This window comes from Rhamphochromis sp. 'chilingali' (assembly GCF_963969265.1).
Source record: "Rhamphochromis sp. 'chilingali' genome assembly, chromosome: 14".
In the NCBI taxonomy this organism is placed as follows: domain Eukaryota; kingdom Metazoa; phylum Chordata; class Actinopteri; order Cichliformes; family Cichlidae; genus Rhamphochromis; species Rhamphochromis sp. 'chilingali'.
The window spans coordinates 20,113,462-20,139,142 of record NC_137941.1 but is presented as its reverse complement, the minus strand read 5'-3'; the positions used below and the strand labels follow the sequence as shown (position 1 = coordinate 20,139,142).

The 25,681-nt window shown below is 39.0% G+C and overlaps 1 protein-coding gene across 1 annotated transcript; it reads right to left on the bottom strand.

Annotated features, from left to right (window-relative positions):
• Positions 1-436: 436 nt before the first annotated feature.
• Positions 437-25,343, bottom strand: cckbrb (cholecystokinin B receptor b). Its single transcript, XM_080902589.1, has 5 exons — positions 24,867-25,343; positions 14,883-15,134; positions 11,089-11,350; positions 6,301-6,428; positions 437-3,131 (listed from the first exon to the last, which is right to left on the bottom strand). Exons 1-5 carry the CDS (start codon positions 25,027-25,029, stop codon positions 2,593-2,595), a joined length of 1,344 nt encoding a protein of 447 aa, XP_080758715.1. The 5' UTR covers positions 25,030-25,343; the 3' UTR covers positions 437-2,592.
• Positions 25,344-25,681: the final 338 nt, after the last annotated feature.

Sequence of the window (25,681 nt, the reverse complement as noted above, 5' to 3'; positions counted from 1 at the left end):
ATAGATAGATAGATAGATAGATAGATAGATAGATAGATAGATAGATAGATAGATAGATAGATAGATAGATAGATAGATAGATAGATAGATAGATAGATAGATAGATAGATAGATAGATAGATAGATAGATAGATAGATAGATAGATAGATAGATAGATAGATAGATAGATAATGAGGGTTCTGGGAAGTGCCTGTACCTTGCACTTAACAGACTGGTTTACAAATGCAGTTCAGCAATAGGAGCAATATCTGGTGCTATAGCTACAATGTCATTTTAAGCATTAGTTGCAATGATATTGATAAACCATATTTACATCAAGCAGCAAACTCCAGGGCTAAAAAATTAAGCCATTGCAGACGTTCCAAAAAGTCCAGTCCCTTCAATAGCCACTGACACCATCTCTAAAAGAAACATCTTTTATGTGCTTGGGCTTACATAATTTTTTTATTCGTTTGATTTTTTTTTTATGTCATGACATGAATATCACATAACAACCCACACATTTATCAGCTGCCATGTAGCAATTTATAACATCTGGTGAATATTTGCAGCTTAAGAGCATTCCAGAACTTTTAAACTACACTTCTAACTTCAATAGTCAGAGGAAAAATAATATTTGGTAAATATAATATTTAGTTTTCAGTGGTGATAGTCTTTGTTGTCTTCATCCCACCTGGTGCTAATGCCATCATTATCAAACAGCAGCGCATCCATTCAGTCACCCGCATGTGGGCAACTTTAACCACTGGTGTCTTAAAACAGTACTCCCCAACTTCTATCAGCATGTGACATTTGCAACATTTGCTGCTAGAAGTAGTCAAAGTCAGGAATGAAGACGATCACAGCCCGAAGAGGCTCAATCACAGCTACAGGACTGCTTTGATCACACAACCTGGGATTTATTCAACCAAGCTGGAGGAATGCTTTTTTATATCACAAACTGTGGATGACAAGCAATGTCCAAACACTCTTCAAAAACCACAACACTTTCTTCAGAACATGTGACAAAGCCTGTTACAGCAGAGCAAGAGCCAATCTAAAAGAGTGGAATAAAGATGATGAAAAGGGCCTTCAAGAGCAGGACTGAGGACCACCTGATACATAACGGCTCCTGGAGGGTTTGGCAAGGGTTACAGCATAAAATCACCGTGAATGTGAATCAATGTGAATCACTGTGGAGGAGCTAAATGGTTTCTTCATCCAGTTTGAGGCCACAACAGACTCACTGCAGGAACAGGATGTGGGATATTTGCTAAGGTCAGACATGTGCTAAGGAGAGTACTCCAAGCATGTGCTAACCAGCTCACTGGGGTATTAGAAAAAGTCAAGTCAGGCACTATAATTCCTTTTCCCAAAAAGCCAGTCTCTGTGGACTTGAATGATTATAGATCCATTGCACTTACTGTATGGCTGTGATTATGAAATGCTTCAAGAAGCTTGCCAAGCATCACATTAAAAGCCGCCCCTCTCCCACACCTGATCCACATGCTTACAAAGCTAAGAGATCCTCAGAAGAGGCAATTGCCATAGCAATCCACACAGCAATAAACCACCCAGAACACCGAGGGAGCTATGTGACTATAGCTCTGCATTTGATATCATAATTAGAGACATTCTAGTCAGCAAACTATAAAACTCTCTTCATGTGGAAAGGGCACAAACATTCAAGTTTCTGGAGGTCTTCATATCTGAGGACCGTAAAATGTAAGGACAGGATGCTGATGGTGGCCTACTGGGCAACAAATGAGAGGCTGGTAACATACTGCATGTCGGCGTGGTATGCAGGCTGCAGATATGAAAGTACTCCAGAGAAAATCACTGGGTGCCCCCTCTCCCGTCTGGAGGACATTGCCCATTCATGCTACCTGAGCAGAGTTGCCAACATCATCAAGGACTTCACTCACGCAGGCTTTTAGCTCAGTTTCTTCTCTCATGCAATAAAAATCAAATGAGAAAAAATAATAAAAGTGTGCCACCCATCTGGCTCCTCTGCACCCGCACTTCATTTATTAATGTACATACAGATTTGTATATTTTATACAGGTTTTTAGACCTTTATTTATCCTAGATTTTATTGTACGTCTTAGTTATAATCCTGTATTTTAGGGGGTTTTTTTACGTTGCACCACAGAGTAACATCTCAGTTTCCTTGTATATATTTACAATGACAATGAAGGCCATTCAGTTTAGAAGCAGGCACTTTGTCCACAAGGCAAATGTATTATCAGCATTAACACAGACAACCAGCAACTGACTGCAAAACATCAAACACAGTTTTAAAGTTACATAGCAAATCATGGGTTTGTTGTTATAGCTACATAATTACTATTTAGTTATAAAGACTGTCTCACATATCATGTAGCCAACCATGGAGGTATTCACACTTAAGACTGGGTTTCTTAAGATAATCGATATATAATTTTATTCACAGTCATAAATGAAGCTTCTATGCTGCTACATCACATGGCATATTTTTTCACTTCACATGAATGTCCCTATGAGCACGTGTTAAAAACAAAAAGCTGGGGGGATGTTGGGTCTCGTGTTGCCTCTGTAGCTGTCTTTTTTGAATTGTTGTGAATCCATTTCCCTCAACAGGTTCCCATAGTGCTGACAGTAGTGTAACTAAACTTGGACATGGACGCACCTGTTGCCATAGCGTCCTCCTCATTGTCCCGAAGCCCACGATGACGACGCCGATGGCAAGGCGCGATGCAACATGAGAACGTGGCGAGCAGAGCTTTGCGGAAGCGTGTGTTCATGAAGCAGTAAATAATCGGGTTGACGCAGGCGGAGGTGTAGCACAACAAATGGATAAAAGCGATGGGGGCCCCTGAGAGCGTCTGTGTGGCAGAGCTTTCATCAAAAGCCCGCCAGGTGTTGACACAGTACAGTGGCATCCAACAGACAAAGAACAGGACAACAATCACCACCAACATGCGAATGACTCGTTTTTTGGCCTCTAGCTTGGCTTCTGATGTGTTGCTGCGTGGCCTCTCTGCCTTGATCGCCCTGCCTGATGCAGCCATTGCAGACATCTCCATCGTGTGCGGCCGCTGGACTGCAGTCACATAGCAACCGTCTCCATCATCGCTGCCAGCAGACACAGTAGAGGTCAGGCCATTTACGTCTGAAATGACAAACAGGGTGAAAGAGAGAGTATTTTGGTGTTAATTAAATGCAATAAAAACAAATTCTCAGCCAAGTTCTTTAAAACCTCATCCTCTAATGTTTGAGCGGTGCTCCTGCTTTGTGATACTTTATGCCTTTTGTGCCCTTTGGGGATGGGTCTGGATTATATCAGAGGCAAATTAAAATTCAAAACACAAAGACATAAAGGACAGACACTACTTGAAGGTTTAAGTGAACTGATGCCAAACCACTGGAACAAAACAAAAATACAGAACATAATTAAAACAATAAAAATACTGGATATAGGTATTATTCCAAATGATTGCACACTCAGTAGCAATGAAAATATAGACATAAAACTGTGTATTACTTTAAGAATCCATCTGTCTGTACTTCATGTCGGGGCCTTCTTCTGGCATGCTTTAAATCATTTAACGACACCTCTGCACCTTATAATGTTTTATCCTATGAAACTAAATTGCCACGTCGTTGGAAGGAAATTACATCAACATAATGAAAAAAGCAATAAAGTCACAAACATCCTATAATGGAGTGCTGTATCCACTTGTGATGCCTTCGGCATTATTAAACTTTCAGACATTTACAGCACTTGATTAATTTTAGGGAAAAATGTTGTTTCCATTTAGAGAAGAACGAGTTTGCAAATACCTGAAATAAAAAGTGCTTGTTTACATTTTTTTAAAAATCATTTAATAACCTCAACCAAACAGTTTTTTTCTGAATACAAACCCATGGCTTTGTGTGTCCAAATGATTCCAATCACCGACTGCATTAAAACTAAAATTTGAAAATCAATTTAATTGTGAAGGAATACATTTTCTACAAGTCAGCGTTGTTAAACATAAAGGGTCTTGATATCAGAGTGATTCTGCCATCGCATTAAGAATAGTTTATTCTGGGAAATCATCTTTTATCCTGCAGCCAGCTGACTGACTCCTGTGTAAGGTTATTTTGGAGTCATTTAAAGAGCAACTTCTTGCCTTCATAGATGGAATATTAGCAAGTAATTCTTACTAGCCTATGGGGGTATTACAATTCAATAAAGCAATTTGAAAACCTTGCTTTTCCTCTATAAAGAAATAATAAAAGAGGATTCAGAATTAAAAGCCTCAAGGTACCACATACAAACAAGATCTGGTATTGTAAAGCACCTGCTGGATTATTAAACACATTTCATAGAGGCAGTTTTGCAGTCTGTGAGGTAAGATGCAATTTTTCAATCTCTTCTCCTCCCCTGTTTGTTTTTAATCCATATTGTTTTCCTCCAAAAACTCTTTTTATATTTGTACAATCTCTTTCTCTCTGAGAGCAAACAGATGGTAATGTCCATGCCTGCAGCTGCCAGCCAATCCATCCTCTAATGGAGCATCAGCAAGGACAGTCGGTGCTGCTATCACCCCAGACACGAGTTTGTATTCCGATAAAAGGTTATGTTTCATTTAGCCTGCGCACACTATATCAATTGTAGCACTAATGAAATTCTTGTAAAAATCCTCATAATTCACACAAATCCTGTAGAAAAAAAATGTAAGGTTCGAACTTGTTTGGTATGAGCTGATAAGAATTGTGGCATTCAGTAACAGAGAGTTTCATTCAACAGTGAAATCAAAACAAGAGTAAAGTCAATTAGAGAGCACTGACTGATCTGACTCATCAAGCCTTCAACTAATCCAAAATGCTGCAGCAAGAGTCCTGACAGGGACTAGAAAGAGAGAGCATATTTCTCCTGTTTTGGCTTCCCTTCATTGGCTTCCTGTTAAATCCAGAATTGAATTCAAAATCCTGCTCCTCACATACAAGGTCTTAAATAATCAGGCCCCATCTTATCTTAATGACCTTGTAGTACCATATCACCCTATTAGAGCACTTCGCTCTCGCTCTGCAGGCCTACTTGTTGTTCCTAGAGTATTTAAAAGTAGAATGGGAGGCAGAGCCTTCAGTTTTCAGGCCCCTCTTCTGTGGAACCAGCTTCCAGTTTGGATTCGGGAGACAGACACTATCTCTACTTTGAAGATTAGGCTTAAAACTTTCCTTTTTGCTAAAGCATATAGTTAGGGCTGGACCAGGTGATCCTGAATCCTCCCTTAGTTATGCTGCAATAGACTTAGGCTGCCGGGGGATTCCCATGATGCATTGAGTTTTTCCTTTCCAGTCACCTTTCTCACTCACTATGTGTTAATAGACCTCTCTGCACTGAATCATATCTGTTATTAACCTCTGTCTCTCTTCCACAGCATGTCTTTTATCCTGTCTTCCTTCTCTCACCCCAACCGGTCGCAGCAGATGGCCGCCCCTCCCTGAGCCTGGTTCTGCCGGAGGTTTCTTCCTGTTAAAAGGGAGTTTTTCCTTCCCACTGTTGCCAAAGTGCTTGCTCATAGGGGGTCATATGATTGTTGGGTTTTTCTCTGTATCTATGAAGCGCCTTGAGGCAACTTTTGTTGTGATTTGGCGCTATATAAATAAAATTGAATTGAATTGAATTTATATCATATAAAAAACTCAATTGAATTACTCATAAAATGTCAATGTACTAAAAAAAAACATCTACTTTGTGTTTGTTTTCGGAGTCCATCGTCTATTCGACTATTTTGTGCTTTTAACTGTTTAGTGAAAATACTAAGTATACTCTCTGTATACTGGAGCTACACACACAGATGAACTGAAATACAGGACCAACAAAAGTTCTATATAAACATTTAATATGAAGACGTTTTTTACTTCCTTTAACAAATCATTTCGATGAATATTTTTGCGATTCAGTTTAAAAGTGTAAAAAGTATGAATACAAGTAAAATTATTGTTATGGCACATTGATTCACCTGTCCATGTATTGAATTACTGCTCTTTTTCTCCAAAACATAAGTGTTAATATGCGTGTCCTTTTTATATTTATGTATTTACATTTATACACATTTGCCTCATTTTATATGATAGCTATGCCGTATGTCGTGTGCATGCTGTTATGACAACTGAGATTAATAAACCTTCTCTGTTTCTGATTCCGATTTAAATGTTGTAGTTTTCTCTGTTTTTTATTGTTGTTTTCTTGGAACCACATGGCTTTCTGGAACATTAATTCAAACTTACTATTTTCTTTATGTTTTCTTTTATGTTTTCTATAAGTACTGTAGTGTAAATGGCCTCACCTGAAGAATCTTTTTTATGGCCCATTTCAAACTGGATGCCTCGATAAAGTTCTCTCGAGATCAAACCGTAGGCCACGATCATCATCACGCCTGGAATGGCGAACAGTACAAGCAACAGCAGAATGTACCTAAAAGAGAGACGAGAAGTTTAAAAATCCAACCACAGTGGACAAAAAAAACCAATAACACGTGAACTCCGTGTACTGAGTTGCAGTCTGTATATATCTTATGAGTAACGCATTCATCACGTGCTTTGTATGTTTGCCTGTTGGTTTGTTGGGTCACAGCAAAGCATTGCATTTGAGCATTTTAACATCCAACAAGCTTGTTGCCTGGACCAGAAATAAAAACACAACTTGGATAAAAATGGAAACAAGTAAAGACAGTAGTTCTGGAACAAAATTCATAGCAGTTGTACATATACAGCATTATTACATGAGCGGTGTCTGCTAATGGGTCGCGCCACACTCAGGTTGAAGGCGGCTCTCAATTACACACCTGCAAATGTTACAGTGAGTGAATTTAACAAAACAGGGATGTTTTCCTGTTGGCAAAATCTGAACACTGATGGAAAAAAATCCTTCTTTCCAAGGATTTTTTTAAGTGGTCTCTTGAGGATTAGTTCTCCAGGCTTTCTGAAGGTCTTTCAGAGTTTGTCTTTGGTACTTAATGAATCTCTTTCTTTCTTCTGTTCTTTCTTTTTGTTAAGCCAGCAAATACCTACCTATGAAAAGGAATGTAACTCAAAGAATGAACGAATGTTGTGGCTACACATAACAGACCATGAGCAAAAAAAACCCCATTTTAAATTATATCTTTAGGCCTTTGTTACAAGCAGCCGTGTTGCAAAAGCATATAATTTGTTCCCATTTATTTGGTTGAATGTATGAAAAATGCCAACGTTAGCACAGTTTGACAGGCATAAATTAGAAGTTTGGCACCAACAAGGTGATTGCCAAAGATATTAGTTGAAAACTTGCGCAGTTTTGGAATGTCCCTCACAAAGCCTGGAGACTGAAGACTACTTATAGAAATGAAAAGAAAGTAAAATGTTTGTTTCTAAGCTCATTAGAATTGTGCAAACTCTGTTTTTTCCTTATGTGCTGTATTCCCATGTATGTTTGGTCATGTTTCAATCAATCACTGCAGCTATTTCTCATTTCCCCAGCAAAATATAAAGAAATCAGGCTTGAGACACACAGTATTGTGTGTCTAAATAAAATAATAATAATAATAATAAAAGTCTTGCAGGGAGACTGATGAGATAATGTCTCAAGTGGAGATTAGACCAATGACCTTTCCATTTTTAACAATTCCCAAGGTACTCATCTAATCAGCCATTTCATGAAGAAACACATACCACCGAGGGACGACTGCACATTAATATTCCAGAGGTTTATACAAATACGTTCACCATTGTAGACACACACAGTGAGACAGGATTATAGTTTTCATTGAGACACACAGAAAAGACATAGATACGCTTTAAAATGTATAATCTTTTTATGTGGACTGGATGTTTTGAGGCCATTTGCTACATAAATTGAAAATCAAATGAAATGGGATCTAGCGCTCAGTGAAAGATTCACAAGGTGAAAACAATACCAGCTCTGCTGCTGCAGCTGCTTCGCTCTGTGGGTCAAATGTTATGATAATACATCAGAGACAGTGGGAGCAGAATTTATACCCAGAAGAGAAAATGAAATACAAACATGACAAATCAGACACAAATACAAAAACAAAAATAATGAGCACACAAAGATAATCACATGGTCGCCTGAAATTACATCCAAAGCCTGTTTTATCATAATTCATAACAAAAACACACTGAAGCACGCTCTGTTGTCTTCACCTGTCCTAATGGTTCCACATAAACATTGAACAGACATAGTTAAAACAGGCTCCAGGTCCAAACATGGAAGTGAATGAGATATTTCAACACAGAGTGGCTTACTGAAAGGACACAGAGACACACACACCACTCATAAACACACACAGTTCATCTAAAGTTTATTACATTAAAAATCACTTTGTGATTGCAAGTGTTGTGAAAGTAAAGAAGGAAGGATGGTCCGACAGCGGGCTTGATGATGAAGTAAAAATATAGCTGGAAATGTGTGTTTATAATACGAGTAAAATGTTCAAACATATTTCCTATGAAGAAATAGGAACTTTTAATCTTCAGTCTTATAGTTGCCAAAAATATTGTTGCATGGAGTTAATTTAATGCCTGACTAAATTAAGGCTATGTAGCATGACTGAAATTTCATGGTATATTAGACCATCCTGAGTTAAAACAACTTCCACTGTGTGACTGCGTACCATATCCACTCATGGTGTCTATGTTCGTTAATCCAGGAGACATCCTTCTCTAAATTTCAGAGCATTAATGACTTTTCAGATATGTTTTGTTGTTGTTTTACTTATATTTTTTATCAAATATGCATACAATAAATATATTACCTCACCATAATGTTAAAGAAATGAAAAGTATAACAAATAAAATGGTCTACACAAGAGACACTGATTTTGATCTCTTTGTAGTCTCTTCTTATTTTTCTCCCGCACTAGCTCATTAGGTAAGAATTAGAATTTGTTATAAATACAACTTAAAACAAATGTCACAGTAGTAAAAGAAGACATCAACTTCTACAATTACCCTAGCCATAGCAAATAAAATCTTGTATTAATCAGTAAATCAGAACTTTTCATAAAACACTGCAATGATGGGTCTTGGTGCTGCAGGTGTACTTGGTGTGGTATGTAATTCACTTATTACAAGGTGTTGCTTCACATAATTGATTTGGCAGAGTTTTATGTCCCTCCTGTCACAATCCCAAAGGGGATTTGTATCTCCAGCTGGAATCAAACTTGGCAAGAGAATGTGTGGATACTATGGGCACTTGATACATAGCTCATATACACACATATATACACATGGATACAAAGGCTTTATTGTTATGAGGAAAAATAAATAAGTCGCCAGCAGAAAAAAAATGTTGCAAACTGACAAAACAGAACATTTGCCAGTTTGCTGTTCTGGAGCATTCAGACGTGTGCTAACACAATGCCACAATGGACTTCCCAGCAAACCACCACCCCTAAGGTTAGACTGTAGAACAGGGGCCCCAACTCCAGGCCTCGAGGGCCGGTGTCCTGCAGGTTTTGGATCTCACCCTGGGTCTATACACCTGAATCAAATGATTAATTCATTACCAGACCTCTGGAGAACTGCAAGACATGTTGAGGAGGTAATTTAGCCATTTGAATGAGCTGTGTTGGCTCAAGGACACATCTAAATACTGCAGGACACCGGCCCTCGAGGCCTGGAGTTGGGGACCCGTGCTGTAGAACAATCAAGAATATTGTGGCATGGACTTCCGGAGCAATGCCCTTTGCACAGACAAGACTAACGTGAAGATTTTTGCTACATTTGGCAAAAACCAAATGCAACATATCAGCACAAACATCTCAGTGTCATGCTGCACAGCCACGGGAACTGGGTATCTTGCGGTCATTGAATTGACCATGAACTGCTCTGTATACTAAAGTATTCTAGAATCAAATGTGAGGCCATCTGTCTGACAGCTAAAGCTTGGTTGAAATTGGGTCATGCAACATGACCGTGATCCCAAGCTCACCAGCAAATCTATAACAGCCTGTCTGGGGGGGAGAGAAGCTTTTTACGTCACATTACAGAGTTATCCGAAAGTAATATAAGTGCAGAAACGAAGTTTTTGATATTAAAACTCGTTTTTCAAGGTGTGTGCTAAGTTTTTCATAGAACTGAAGATTTGTGTGAAAAACTTTCTTTACTGAGTTTACCAAGTTGATAAGGGTTGAGGGTAAGGGGTAAGCTGCATCCACAGTGGAAGCGATTCATTCGTCATGTTTCACTTTGAAGCTTAAAGGTGGTTGCTTCCAGGTTCCTGTTGCCAAGGTAACCCCTCTAATGTATTTACGATCAGGTCATATGTCAATCAGATCTTATTCTCTCATTTGCTTACCTGGAAGTTCAGAGCACTTTATCTCAGATCTCATTCACTTTGCACTGGCATTGCATGTTACAGATTACGGGCCATTAAAGGAAATTTCTGCCAATTTTTTTTCTCATAATTTTAGAATAAGAAAACAAATTATTCCGAGAACTGTTTATTTTGTGTAATGTATCTAATAATCTATTTTTAATTCATTGTAACTTCATTTAGTTTGAAAATGTTTAGTTGTAGCTTAGTTTTTAATAGTGCCAGTGCTAGTTTTAGTCTTTTTAATTATATTTTAGCTATTTTGTATTGCATAGTGTACATGCCTCTGTGTTAAGATTTGCAAAAATTAGTACAGGTATTTTAATAAATACAGACTCACAGTGTTGTAACACATCAATCAATGCCTAACCAGGCAAGTTGCAACGCAAACTATAATAACCCTGGTCATCGGCGTAACTTTGTGCTGAACATTGGGGGGGGGGGGGGGGGGGGGTGTCATGATCTCTGTCTAAATAAATAAATAAATCTGGGTAAATTCCCAGATGAGTAAACATGCAACTATTTTGCTGGTGATACCTGAAACGAGTAAAGAAAATCAACAGCCTATTTATGCAAGATTATTCATAATTTTATTGAGGGGGTTATATTGGTTGGGTCTGACTATTGGGGGGGGGGGGGGGGGGGGGTCATAAGCCCCTAATGCCCCTGGAAATTACACCCTTGACCCTGGTGATGGGTGAAGAGTATTATTTTGAACATAGCACTCATGATTTATGTTACCAAAGTGAACCAAGACACGCACCAGGTCTGCTCCGCAGTTGCGACAGGCCACTTGTGGCGACACCGGTGTGCTGTAGTGTTGTCACGGCGCGGAAACGACTCCAGGTGACTGATGATCGGATAGGGGATCATAATGATCAAGGCCAGCACCCACGTGGCAGCAATCACCCGATAGGCGTGCGAACGGGTCTGCCATACCCGTGACTTCAGGGGGTTACAGATGGCGCTATAGCGCTCAATTGCTATGGCAACCAGGCTAAAAGTGGAGATGCTCACGGATATGCCTGTTGGAAAACAAACAAAAAAGTAAGCAGGTAAAATACTGTGTTCTTGCTATCTTGTATCTAATGACATCTTTTATTGTACTGTATAAACCTTTATTACTGCTCAGTGCCAAAAAAGAGTTTGGACCCATAATAAAAAAATAACACAAAGCAAGTAGGCTATTATCTGCAATCATAACAAAAAGCTGCAGTCGGTGGAGACGTGTTTGCAAATGAATATAGTGTGAGGTGGAGACAGTTATCTGAATCATGTGGTGGAGGAAATCATGCTGGCCTGAGCCACAGATTTGATCTGCCATCCCTGTAGTGACAGGGCAAGACGGGAAATTACTCTTCACCTCTCTTATCCAGGTCTTCAGCAAGAATACACAATACAGACTGAGTGTGTGTGTGTGTGTGTGTGTGTGTGTGTGTGTGTGTGTGTGTGTGTGTGTGTGTGTGTGTGTGTGTGTGTGTGTGTGTGTGTCAGAGAGAGGGAGCAAGAGACCCTTAGGTGCACTATGGTTATATACGAAGGAAGCTTTAGAGCATCCCCCAAGGAAGCAGGAGACAATCCACCAATAGTCTCCCCTTAGGGTCCTTTTCTTCAGTGCACCTTAATGATGGCTGCCTTCATAAGCTTTACATGAGCCTTCTTTTCTCTTCAGTTCTCAAATAATTCTGGGCACAAAAGCCCTCCTGTTCTTGTTTGCTTTATTTTTTTTGACATATTTGAATATCAATAATTGCATTGGAATTTCTTATGTTGTTAACATAAAAATGTTATGTCCTCTCCTTTTCCAGGTATCTGGGTTACAGTACATTAATTAACTACTTAAATGAAATAAGCAACCATATTACACACTGAATTAAAGACTAAAGCTTACCTCCATCTCATTCCCCCTTCAAATTATTTTAAGAGGCCATTCTGTAGAAAATATATACTTAAACATTATGCTCAACTCTTTCCACTCCGTGGACAAATATGTTTCTGCTATTTGTGCAAACGCAATTTTTCAATGGTTGCCAAGGGCGGCACATTCACTCATTAAATTGTGCTTCATTTACTCTATGTAGCAACCAATTTGGTGGAGACACAGTTGAGAATTCAGGGTCAGTAGCCCCAGTCTAATCTTGATATTTCATCATCACATTTTATCTTTAAAGATGTAAAATTGCGCGTTTGTGCTCCAGGTTTTTTTTTTTTTTTCAGTCTGGGTTTATGAAGACTTGTTTTTTGAATTTTTAAAGAAGCTCTCAAGTGTCTCTTGTCTGTAGAAAGCTCTAGCCTCACAGCTGTTGAGCTGTTTATGAAGTGAGGGATGGTGCATAGGTGGGAATGTCAAAAAAAGGCTTCAGACTGAGCGGGTTAGGGGCACGTCATCCTTGTTACAAACAAGTGAGAATACGTGCCACTTGTATAAGCTGAAGGTCAAAAGGTGAGAGATCCTAACCCTCTGTCTGCTATTGCTCCCCATTGTTTTCACAGATTTTATTAAGGTTAAGTGAAGTACAGGATTAGAAAGCAACAGGAACACTATAGTCAGTGCATCTGAATGGTGTCTTCATTTAGTATGAAACCACCAGCTGCCACTGATGATTGTTTCATTTTCTAATATCCATCCATCCATTCGCTTCCGCTTATCCTTTTCAGGGTCGCGGGGGGCGCTGGAGCCTATCCCAGCTGTCATAGGGCGAGAAGCGGGGTACACCCTGGACAGGTCGCCAGTCTGTCGCAGGGCCAACACACAGGGACAGACAACCATTCGCACTCACATTCACTCGCACATTCACACCATTCACACAATGGCAATTTGGATTTTCCAATTAACCTATCCCCTCAAGCTGCATGTCTTTGGACGGTGGGAGGAAGCCGGAGTACCCGGAGGGAACCCATGCAAACACGGGGAGAACATGCAAACTCCACACAGAAAGACCCCGGCCTGATGTTGGAATTGAACTCAGGACCTTCTTGCTGTGCGGCAACAGTGCTAACCACCGTGCCACCATTTTCTAATAAGCCAAGTTAATTGTTTTCCAGGTAAAATTGACTTAGCTTTGCAGTCAAACTCGAAATGTAATTGCTTAGATTTAAAATAGCAAATGATGCCAAATCAGCTTGCATCAGACAAAAAGATTTTTGCTTTTGAAAAATGATACATAATCAATGATTACATGATACATGATTATAGATTTTCTTTTGTTTAAGCCATTATTTTTGCCTTTGCGTTAAACTTTTTAAATACAGTTAATTTGTTTGTTTTTGTTTTTTCTATTTCTGGTTGCAAAGTATTCCAAATCTGTGGGCCCTTAACTGTAAATGATGACTGACCCAATATCCTTTACAGATAACTCGATCACCATTAACAACTCCCCTCAGAGCCCAACTAATTTACCAAAAGCCAGAAAAGTAATTCCGTAGTGAACTGAAAAATGTATCTCTTTATAATCTGCAGACAAATGTCTGATGAGGAAAGAATTAAGAAAAGTGTCCAGGCAAGCATGAATGTTGCCTATAGTAAATGCCATAATTGGAGAAAATGATGTTCTTTTATTCATCCTCATCCTTTAGCCGCCCCTCCTTGAGCCTGGTTCTGCTCCAGTATTCTTCCTGTTAAAAGGGAGTTTTTCCTTCCCACTGTCATCATTCTTGGGGGTTTTCCTTTTCATTTTTCATTATTATAAGGTCTTTACCTTACATTATTAAATGCCTTGAGGTGACTGTATTGTGATTTGGTGCCATAAACATAGATTTGAATTGAACTAAAATGTAATATTTACACACTGCTTGCTAACAAATGACAGCATCTTTAGCTTTGTAATTATCTGTAACCTACTGTCGCTGATTTAGATTTCATACATTATTAATATATATATTGTGTATTCATTTATATAATTCATATATCATTAATACTGATTTTAAATGTTGTTCTTGTAAATATGAGATGGAAAGTGACTCCCATTAGTCTGGAGTGAACTCTAAATTTGCAGATATTTGCAGAAATTTGGAGCAAAGTTACTGAAAGTTGCTTCACATTCTTTAGTTTCATGGCATTAAAATGGCTTTTGATGATTTGCTATCCTCACCACAAGCTTGAACTTTAACACTGTTCACAGAAAAGCCCATACAGGCTCCCTGAAGAAATTCCCATTGGTAGAGATACTTTTAACCTCCATCAGAAGGTGTCTGACCTCTCATCTTATTGCAAACCACCGATGTGCGACTGTGCTGCTTAAAATTCAACTGAATCAGATTTATACAGCACTTCATAGCAGTTCTTCTGTATCAGCTAAAAAGATTATCACCAACATTGTACCAAGGACATTTGTACGTACATTATCGTTCTGTAAAACACAGCTATATTTACAATGTATGTCTATATATGTCTTTACCATAGGGAAACCTAAAATTTATGGTACAGATAGATTAAAATGAAATAAATTGTATCTCTCCAATAAGCTTAGCTAAGAAAATTTAAGAAACTAAAATGTTCCTAAAATGTAAAAAGGTAGCTTCCAAATATCTGAAATCACTACACCCCCTTTCTCTCACCCATGAGGTAGGTGACTATCTTGCACATGGCAGCTCCAAAGATAAAGTCCTTAAGGATGCTGGGGATGAGGTTGAAGGGCATGCAGAAGATGGCCATCATCAGGTCACTGACGGCAAGAGACAGCAAGAAGGTGTTGGTCACGGTGCGCATGCGCTTGTTGACCGTTAGAACAACAATGATCAGCAGGTTTCCGAATACACTCAGGAAGAAGATCAGCGAATAGAGCAGGATCCGAAGTGTGTGGTCTTCATCTGGTAACAAAAAGAAGAAGAACACAGGGAATATTAGCGTGCTAAAGTGTTAGTCTGTTTTCATTCAGTGGTGTACTCTTCACTTTTTAGCTTCATAAAGCTGTCTAATTCTCGCTGTGTTTATTAAGTTGTAAAAGTCAATGAGTGAGCAGGGTCTTATCTGCTAGGATTTGTCTCTTAAAGGTGGAACGTCTGATTGTGCAGCCAACAGCAGTACAATTGGGAGTTGTTACTGTTAAAATATTATTATTATATTGTAATGCTTTGCACAGTTTTTATTACCTTTAAACTGCGCTGGTTTGTTTGTAAAATGTTAGATGCTATTAAGTGACAATATGCCATGGCCACAATGAAGGACATTACAGTGTCGGTGACTGTGTCCAAACTGTTATGGTGTGAAAAGTGTCCTGACAGTTCAATTTATCCCCAGCTGAAAATTTGCAGAGTGGCACTGCTCTGTTTCCTGTCTATAAACACTGTGTTGGCCAAAAATTGTTGTGGTCCAAGAGCATCAGCAACAACAGAGGGGACCTTGTTTTTACATCCAGTAGTGGTCTCTTAAAAATCGTAAAATATTGATCATATCATTGATCACAAAATATAAGAGACACTATTCGTCAGCATCTCTTGTATTTTGTTTTGAGATTTACTTTGTGTCTGTTTATTGCCTTGGTTATGTTCTTCTGTTTTCTGTTCCCCTCTTGTTCACATTTTCCCAATTTGCCCTCAGCGTATAGCTCCTGTTCTACCTTTGTCAGTGTGCCTGATTGGCCTCATTTGTGTGCTTCCTGTTGTTCCTAGAGTTTGTGAATTTTGCTCATTTTGTTTTGTGGACTGTGGACTCTGACCTAATCAAAGGTTAGGTTTTGTTTAGCTTGTCTTCCCTAGTTTCTTTTGGCCCACTTTTGGCATAACCGTAAAAATTATTGCAATGAAACAAAAAGTTACATGGATTTAACCTTAAGTTTTAATCAATAGAAGACAATTGTGTATCTACAGAGTGATGGTGATGATAATACAGAAGAGGATTAGGGCCACTGGGGGAAAAAAAAGTGGGTACGTCTTTTTTTTTTTCTTTTTCTGAATTCTGAGAAAAAGTCAGAATGGTGCAACTGCATAAAAATTATAGAAAGTTATGCTAGGAAAAAGGACTAGAGTTGGATGCACCTTCTTATTAGTTTAAATATTTAAACTTTGCTGTAAAAATTCACTTCATGCTGCCTCATGAAAAATCCTGTGAGCTGGATCCTCCCATAAGGTAGTGGACTCTCTCCTGATACCACTGGCAAGATAAATGACCCTTTTTAAGTCGAGAGGAGCTGACTGTGTTAACCTTGGCTTTTAGAGAGACAGAGAAAAAGGGAAGAGCTTAGAAAAGAGAAAGTGAAATCATAAGCTCTGAAGATGTTATTGTAATTTGATTACAGCTGCCGGTTGTCCTGACGGCTGTATGGGGCAAATATCTGTGGAGTCAGAGGTGTAACACAACTTTTATATTGGAACCTCTTTTTTTTTAATCCACGATTTTGATGATGATATTGTGGCGGGGTGTGGTTAGCGGTGCCACTGCAGAAGAGGAGTGGCGCAGTGGGTTCAAGGCGTGGTGGTAGGGGAGGCTGGAATCCTAACAAGGAACTTAAACCATGTTTTAAATCTCGATTGTGTTTATTTGAATGGGACTTGATTTGTATTCCCAAAAGAGGGATTTAGATCCCACGAAATGACAGGTCCCTACAAAATAAATAATGCAAATACAAAAAACTACAAAGAGTCATAACAGATAACACACGCTAGGTTTTTCCAGGTCTCTCACCTACTATAGGCAGGTTTAAACATTCCCAAAGTGGATTTTTAAAATACGTTCACTGATTCATTACTTCCTGTAACAGCTGCATCCCAAATAGCCAACAAATCTCTTCCCCTCTTTATCTGGAGAACATCTGGATAGCACTAAAACCCATGTTATAAAACCCATGATACGAGGCAAGTTCATACACCTTAAAATGATGTCATCCTTTTAAATGATAAACCCTGACAGGCAGATAGTTACATTTTTTTTTCAAGTTAGCAGGTAAAAGTCAGTATGAAATAATACTTACAGGATTACAACGACACTAAAACTATCGAGCGCATCCTTTCAAATGATTTTTGTAAATTGAATAGCAGTCTCCAGGCTGCAGGAGCTCAGCAACAACCTCTGAAAAATATTCAATTTATGTGTGAAACAGTTAATATCATTTGCTTTTCATTCCTTCAGTGCCATTTCAACCAAGTTCCTCTAACAAATTTAGAAGGTTTTTTTATTTTCCTATCCTAAAGTTACAGTCTCAATCTTGCATAAAAATACTGTTAAATGTAAAAGATTACCTAAAGCCTCTCTGTGCCCTCAGCCATTGGCAGCTTCACTGGATCATATCCTGTAAAGTCCATGTTAACAGCATTCTCTCTTATCTTCACCTCGCCTCCCTTCTTAGACACAACACTCTTTTAAACAGGTTAGCTACTGTGTCTGTATCCTGGGGATTGGAGGTACCCATGTGTGCTGAATCTTGAGGACACAAATCACATCGCACACATAAGCCCGGACTTCACTGACACAGTTGTGGAGGCATGTGCAGTCAAACACACTCAAGCCTTTAATCCCCTGAAAATATACCACCGCAGTTCCTCAAAGGCACCGGTAAATTAGATTAACTAAAGTCTGCAAATATATATCAAGAGTGTCTGTGTCCTTGAAATCACCAAATTTATTGATATCCCTTTCTGTCTTCTTCTTTTTTTGTGTTTTAATTTGTTTTTAATTATTCTTTTTTTCACTCATTGCAGTGCCCTTTTTTAGTGAGGCTATGGTCATTGTGTTTTTAATTTAAATCTACTTGACTTTTAAATGTTTCAGTTTCAGAAGTCTTTTGCTGCTTTAATACTCCATTGATTCTTTCCCCCTCTGCTCTCAGTTAAAGTAGAAAGCTTTTACTGTTTAAAAAAATGTAAAAAATTAAAAAATCAGCATCCAGACACACGACAATGTGGCTCCCACCTAATTTGCCAAAGTGCATGAGAAAAAAAAGGTAGCCTAGTGCTTGTGTTTTGAGCACTGAGTGTTTTATTTAAGAATCAGGAGCTAATGCCAGCATTGATTAACATTTCCGTTGCTTTAAGGACATTCCTTAAGGATCACATCAGTGACTTCCAATATAAAAAGTAGGATTAACAACGCAACATAAAAAAAACACCCAGAACCACATTTATTTGAAGTAATCCCAAACCTAACTCTTATTGACTTTTAGTAATCCACCTGGGATGTAAACATGTGTATTGTGCACAGCTGGCTGGGATAATCCGAGCTCCACTTATCTGCCTGCTTAACAGAAGGCGACGTAATGTTCAGGTTGTGCTGCAAAATCTGAACATGGATACCCAAGAGCGGACATGAAGTTAAAGAGGTACATTATTGGAATTGCTTCGGTGCTCCTAATGCATATGAGCATATTTATAGTTCATGGATAAAAATAGAATCATGTCTTACCAAATTGATTTGGTGCTCTTGAAACCACCCATTCACTCAAATGTTCTTGTATCACTTAGCTTGGTCAGCAAAAAGACAGTATGCCAGTGAGTCATATGGTCTCTCTCTCTCTGTCTCTCCCTTTCACACACACACACACACACACACACACACACACACGCACACACACACACATCTAATGACATGTGCCTCCACCATCTGTCTCACAAACTCCTCCTATGCAAATAAAAAGCATTAAGCTCTAATATGGTTGGTGTGCTAATAACAGACATGCAAACTGCAGCCACTGAAATTGTTACATTTGCATTGAGGGCGCAAAAGCAGAATGGAAATACGGAGACACATGATTGGCAAGAAAGAGGAAGCAACACTCTTCTTCATTACTGTCTATCTCTCTTTCACCCTCTCTTGCTTAATGAAATATGTTACACTGGCTTCTGCCTAATCAAAGCCAATTAGCTTTCCTGTGTGCTCGCTGATAACTCCCTGAGCACATTTACCAGTTCCTTCAGGACAGTCTTCGCAATAGCTGCTACTTGGCTCATCAGTGTAGAATGGAGGCATTCTTAATATTTTACCTTTCTCTCACACGGGCCAAAACATGTCTGCAAAGGGAGCACCCTAATACTGCAGTCTTCTGTTTCACAGCGTCGCTGGGCTGATTAGTGCCGCAAAATGAAAATGCGGTACTCAATGAGTCTGTTTAAATGCTAAAATTAATATTATTGTTACTTGAACTTCTGATAATAACTTATTTTTAAGGTTGTGAACATATTGCAAAACAGACTCATATATAGCCCAAAGGGTTGACTCTGTTCATCTGGTCGTAGCGTTTTCAGTGGGAGAAACGTTTCGTCACTCATCCAAGTGACTTCTTCAGTCTCAGCTGACTGCAGGTTTCCTCAATTTTATAAACAGTGCATTTGCACAATGACTGAAACTAGCACCACTGAAGGAACGATGGGCTGGGAGGTCAGTTCCTGATCTCACATCAACTGATGATGATCAATTCTGTGACCATCATCATTAATGATCAGGGAACTGACCTCCCAGCCCATCGTTCCTTCAGTGGTGCTATGTTATGCTGAACCAAAGCTACTTATTTGCCATTTATTTATTTGGCAATGATTACTATGTAAGGGAAAGTAAATGACAAAAAAATATAAGCATTGTTGAGCTTTTGTAAAACAAAAGAAAAATCACATAATGAACTCCTCAAGTCAGTAAACCTTCCCTGTAGAGGTGCTATAGGTATATTATACTTGGCCAGATGTGATTTATGACTGTAATAAAAAAAAAGGGGGGGGGGGGGGGGGTGGAACGATGATTCAGAATTTGATGACTAGTGCTTACTTCAACAACAGGCTGTACGGTCTGTGCATTTTTCATACAGTGAAATCTTCGCTTGTGAAAATGGGCCCACATCTTGATTTAACACATCTACTCTATAGGGTTATTGATGTTGGTAAAATATCTTAAATAAGGGTAAGAAACAAAATAGTAGTTGATAAGATAAGGTGAAACTGTTTTTGCACAGACTTTTGAAAAACAATTTTTTAACCTACTGTATTGTAGTTGAGAGGGAGCAGGGTAACCCCCAAAGCACATTTTATTCATTCTTTTCCTTCTGGTTACTTTTGCCTTCTTTCTCATCGCTGTTTCTTTCAGAAAACAGATCCAAAATGAAACTAACATCTTAATGTAATTTTATACTAGAATTAGTAATTACTACAAATTAGTAATTTCTAAAGAATTGGTGCTTAAGAAAGATTAAAGCACTAAAGCTTTAATGTTGCAATTTACATCTACAGTTATGTGTCCACTGTCTTTTCGGATACACAGTGCTTCCTCATTCATTACTTTATTGCACTGATCACTTATTTGTCAATCAAATTTTGACTTTAGACAAGAATTTAAAAGTGCATTGTTTAAATGATGATTTACCCAGAACTGTTTGGCCCTGTGTGAAAAAGTAATTGCCTTCTAAACTTGATAACTTGTGCCACTCTTGGGAGAAAGTGCAATAACTGGCACTGAGTCTTTCACGACAATGTGGAGGAATTTTTGCTCATTTTATTTCCCCCGAATTGTTTTAATTCAGTCACACGAGATTTTCTGGTAGAGAGTAAAATTCCTGGTTACATCAATCATGGCAAGCTTTCCTGTTGTTCTGGGTTCTTTTGTGATCTCCTGGATGAGTCATCAATATAGTTTTGGAGTAGTTTGTTAGAAAACTCCTGGGAAGGTTCACTACTGTTCCATGTTTTCTCCATTTGTGGACAATGTCTCTCACTGTGTTTGACTGGAGTTTCAAAGCCTTAGAAATGGCCCTGTAATCCTTTCCACACAGATAGATGTCAACAGTTTTTTTTCTTAGCTGTTCTTGAGTTTCTCGTGATCATGGAATAATATGCTGCTTTTTATTGGTCGCTTTTTTTTTTTTAGTTTAGATACACTAGCTGCTCCATAACATTAAGTTAGCAATCATGACCAAGACATCTGCTATACCCTTAAAAATAAGGCAGGAATTTCTAGTTTACTTCATACCCGCCAGGTAAGTATGAACAGCTTTTTCCCGTAATACATGAAATCATGCATTAAAAACTGCCATTGTTTGACCATCTAAATCTAAGTGTGAAAAATATGCAAACAAAAAAGAGAAAGAAATCAGGAAGGGGCAAATACTTCTTCACACTATAAAATGTCATCACTTCACCACTGTATACTGAGCTTTGAGCCAAGCTAACATTACCATGCCATTACGCTATATTGTAGAGAAAGGCAAAATATAGGGTGATTGGGGGTGGAATTTTTTTTTCTTAGAATGATTGTTTTCTTTTTTCCCTTGGGAGATTTGAGAAAACAATTTTATAAAATGAGAAATGACAACTTAGACCTCAGGAAGTTACATATTAGTCTGAATGTTTGTAATTATCAGCATATTTGAATTCTGGCCTGAAAATCTGGCCTGAAAATTTGCATCTGGTTTTCTTGTTATACAGCAGAATGGGCCAGATAGGGGACAAAAAAATCAAATCAGACACATACGGACAGACACAAACATAACACAGAGGCCAGAGCTGCCAGTGAGGCAGAGAAATATCATGTAATGGTTAATGTTGCAGGAAATTACTCTATAGATAGGAAGTTATTACTGAAACCAACACTGACCATTTGGCAAGGCTTTGTTTGTACCCAGCTAAACCAAAAGTCTTTTCAGTTTAAAGAGCCAAATGACAGAAGGGAAGCCTGTAGCACATCCACGTCTGGCCACTGACGTTGACACACAGTCTGCTCTCTGTTTACAGACTGCAGGAAAAATCACTTTGTTTTAACTGCTGGGGGTTTTCTACTTGCAATTATCCGAAAGAGGCCAGATATGGTGCTTTAGATCATGTGTCATTTATTTCTTGTTCGGCTCCATTGCCAGCACATGTTGTTTCACTATGTAATAGAGAGATACGTCTCTGAATTTGGGCAGATCACACAGAGATGCAAGATGTGGGTCGTATTGGACACCATTGATTGTTACGCTTTTTTTTAATGCAGAACAAATTTGCAAATAATGTGCGACAGCATATCTAACATGTCATTAATAACAACTTACCAGCCATTAAAGTGCTGTTTAAACACTGCAGAGCAGATGCTAACAAATCATCTGTAACAATTCAACTGACAAGTAAAGTAAGCCTGTTATTTAATATGTTCAATTATGAACAAAAGTATAAGAGTTTGTATTTCATTAATGAATATTAAAGGTTTCGTATGTTTCTTGCAACCAGTAGCTACACAGGATATTATAGATAATTTACTAACCCTGCATTTCACCAGTCTCTTAAACATATGCAACACCCATCGTTTTAAATCCCAGTATACCCTCGTGTCGCTGCGCCTGTGAGAGGAAAGCTGGCTCGTCTCCTGTTAGACCTAGGTATTGGTAAATGTCACAGCTAGTGGCTAATCCAGCAGGGTAAATGCCACCTAAGCCTTGTCACTAAGTCAACACCCCCCCAACCCACCCCCACCCCCCAACCGAACAGTTGATCGCGGCAACGAGCAAACCCATTTACTGCTGACTGACAGACTACAGCATGCAATCCACAGAGTCTCCCATCACAGCGGTCAGCATGCAGAACATTAGGTTTGCTGCTTGTCGCACAGCGCAGGCATGTATTAAACACCTCAGCTCTCACAGGCAGAGTGAGAAGCGAGGGTGTGAGCGACAGTAGATGGAGCGCTGAGAGAAGTGGTGGGAGAAAAAGAAGAAATGAAAGGGAAAATGGTTACATTTTTGTACATTTTACTTTGGGGTTTTTTGTTTACTAGACACCTTTTGTTTTGCATAAACTGCTTTCTGAAAACAGATTTGAAATGGTGGTTTGCTCCTGGCACTGACAACAGACCCCTCTTTCATTATTTTTCATCATCCCCTCCAGAAATTGCCTCCTGCTGCTCGAGTGACAAATTATGCGCCAGATTTCCAGTATCCTAGATAAAGTATAAGGATTTTTATTGATTCTATTAATGAAAACCAAGCAACGTGTGACAAGCTTCCTGTGAAGCCACAGTAACTGAAGTCTACAGCGATGATGTAAATCCATGTGCCTTGAAGCCCTTAGAGAATACGTAGGTGTCTTTTTTTTTTTTTTTTACCTTTTTTTTCTCGCTTTTTGTTTTGTTCTTTTTCTTTTTCAAACCTGAAACAACACCTGCACTGTGTTGAGTGTGAAACCATTTTGAAAGGTGTCTGCAGTCGAGCAACATGTTTCCACCTGGAGCTTGCAGAGGTTTGGCCTTACTTTGACAAGCACTCGCTCCCACTTTGTGCCTCGCTCAGGGGTGAATGCCAGTATCCATGGTGAAATGCTCACAAAGCAGCGGATGTACATAGACATTTTGCAGAGCAACCCTTTTTTTGTTACCAGGTTATTCCAACAATTTTGTGTCATATTTCTGTCTTCAGAAAATGTGCATTAAATTCTCAAATTTAATACTTACAGCACTTTCCCTTTGTGTTTTCCATTTTTATGGCAACTTTCATTCACAACTTACTGTAAATCATGCAGTATCATAGCTTGGCTTTTAGTGTACCCTCTCCTCTTATACACATATCAAATGATTTATACAAAAAAACACTCTTTGGCAAACAGGCGGAGCCTGGACTGGAGATATCTCACTGATCAAAATAAATGTCATCCATTGAGGAAGGATAAATTTACTAAATCCCTGCAGACTACATGTGGTCCACGGCACGCTCCTTGAGGTCACCAATCTGCATAAAACATACGTAACTCTTTCAAAGTCTGACAGTGATGCAACTCAATCTGCCTGATAAACACAGAAGGGCAGAAAGAGGAGATGAGAAGAATGATTGACAGAGGTGGAGAAGCAATCAATTTGGGAGTGATGGAGTGAGAAATGACGGTGACAGCAGCTGCACTGGGTCCGACACTTTAATTTGATCTATTTATATGATCATCTGAGATCAGTATGAAGTGCAGTTATGAGATACAGTGAGAATATTAACCAGAGAGAAAGAACGGCCTGATTTGAAGGAGTGATTGACATGTTGTGGGGGAAAGAAAATATCTTAGTTTGCTGCATATAATATATGAAACACATCTGCTGCCAGGCTCGGGAGACACAAGCCACCTTACATTGATCTGTACTTGTTAGATGTGCCCTCAGTGGGCTTGTAATTTGAAGTGTTCTAATTCAGCCTCAGTTTGAAATTACTTACCACTGGGAGGTGTAAAAGATCGTGTGTAATTATGGGAATGATTGAGGGAGAGGCAAATCAATCATCATCGCCTACAATGCACTACAGTTTTAAGTCTTATAAAAGGGGTACAGGTATCTGTCATTTATATAAAAGTATACTGACAGAAAGTTTGTCACCTCCAGGTAAAATGTTAAGCACAGAATGCTTTTACCTTAAGTTGTTAAAAGCACAGATTGTATCTGTTGTAGTTTTAAGGACTTGAAAAACAAAAACAATCCGTTTTAGTTTCTCTGAAATCAGAGCTCATCAGTCCCATCACATCCCAATGAAGTCAATACTACAAATTAAACTTAAGTTGGACATTGCATACAGTCTGCGGACGTATGCAATGCTTCAGTGCAGATAATAGCGCGTTAAAATTAAATAAAGAGACATTATGGTGGCACATTTCATTAAAAGATGAGCTATGTGTGTGCGCGCTCACCTCTCTGCCTCGCACGCTGAGGTATGAGGAGTGTGGACGCGTTGCCGCAGGCGATGTTTGTTGCCTCCAAGCTCCCGTTACCCGCTCCGTTCTTCAGCGCGTCGACCTGCGCTAAAACGCACTCTGGGTTGATGGATGTCTCATTTCTCACGTAGTCAGCCATGATTCTGATTTAATTTTCGCAGCGTAAGTTGATGCCGTATAATATTAGGAAAAAATTCAAAGGAATTCGAACCTTTAAAGTGTCAGATAACACTACTCTGCATCCACTGTCCATCACACTGACTGAATGAGGTATAAGTTGTCTTTTTCCCAATTTTCAAAAGAAAATAAAAACGTAAAAACAAAAAAACTAGATTAATGTCCTTTCTTTTATTTATTTTTTACTCCTTCTCGGTTACTGTAGATGTGTCTCAGTGAGCGTCGCGCGTTAATCGAGGGCTGGTGCGCACCAGGAGAGGTGAGCGCGGTGCGCTCCTGCGCTTTTGCCAAATGAACTGCCAGAGTCGCGGACTGCTGTCATAAAGGGCGTGTGGTTTGTGTGCGTCTGTGTGTGAGCAGTGGGAATAAGAAACGCCTGGTTCGTTTTTTACGTGTGTAACTCATACACGAACATATTTATAATAGCTTCACAGCTTCTCAAGAGGCAGCATTGTTTGTCTCGATTAAAAGAAAAAAAAAAAGTCGGGGTGAGCCATAAAATGAAAACCATTCATCATTTTTTGCAGCACCACGAGCCTGAAGCAATGAGTACTGAAACATTGTGTTGGGGAAAAGCACTCAGTTCTCTTTCAATATCTAAATAGTGACAGTCC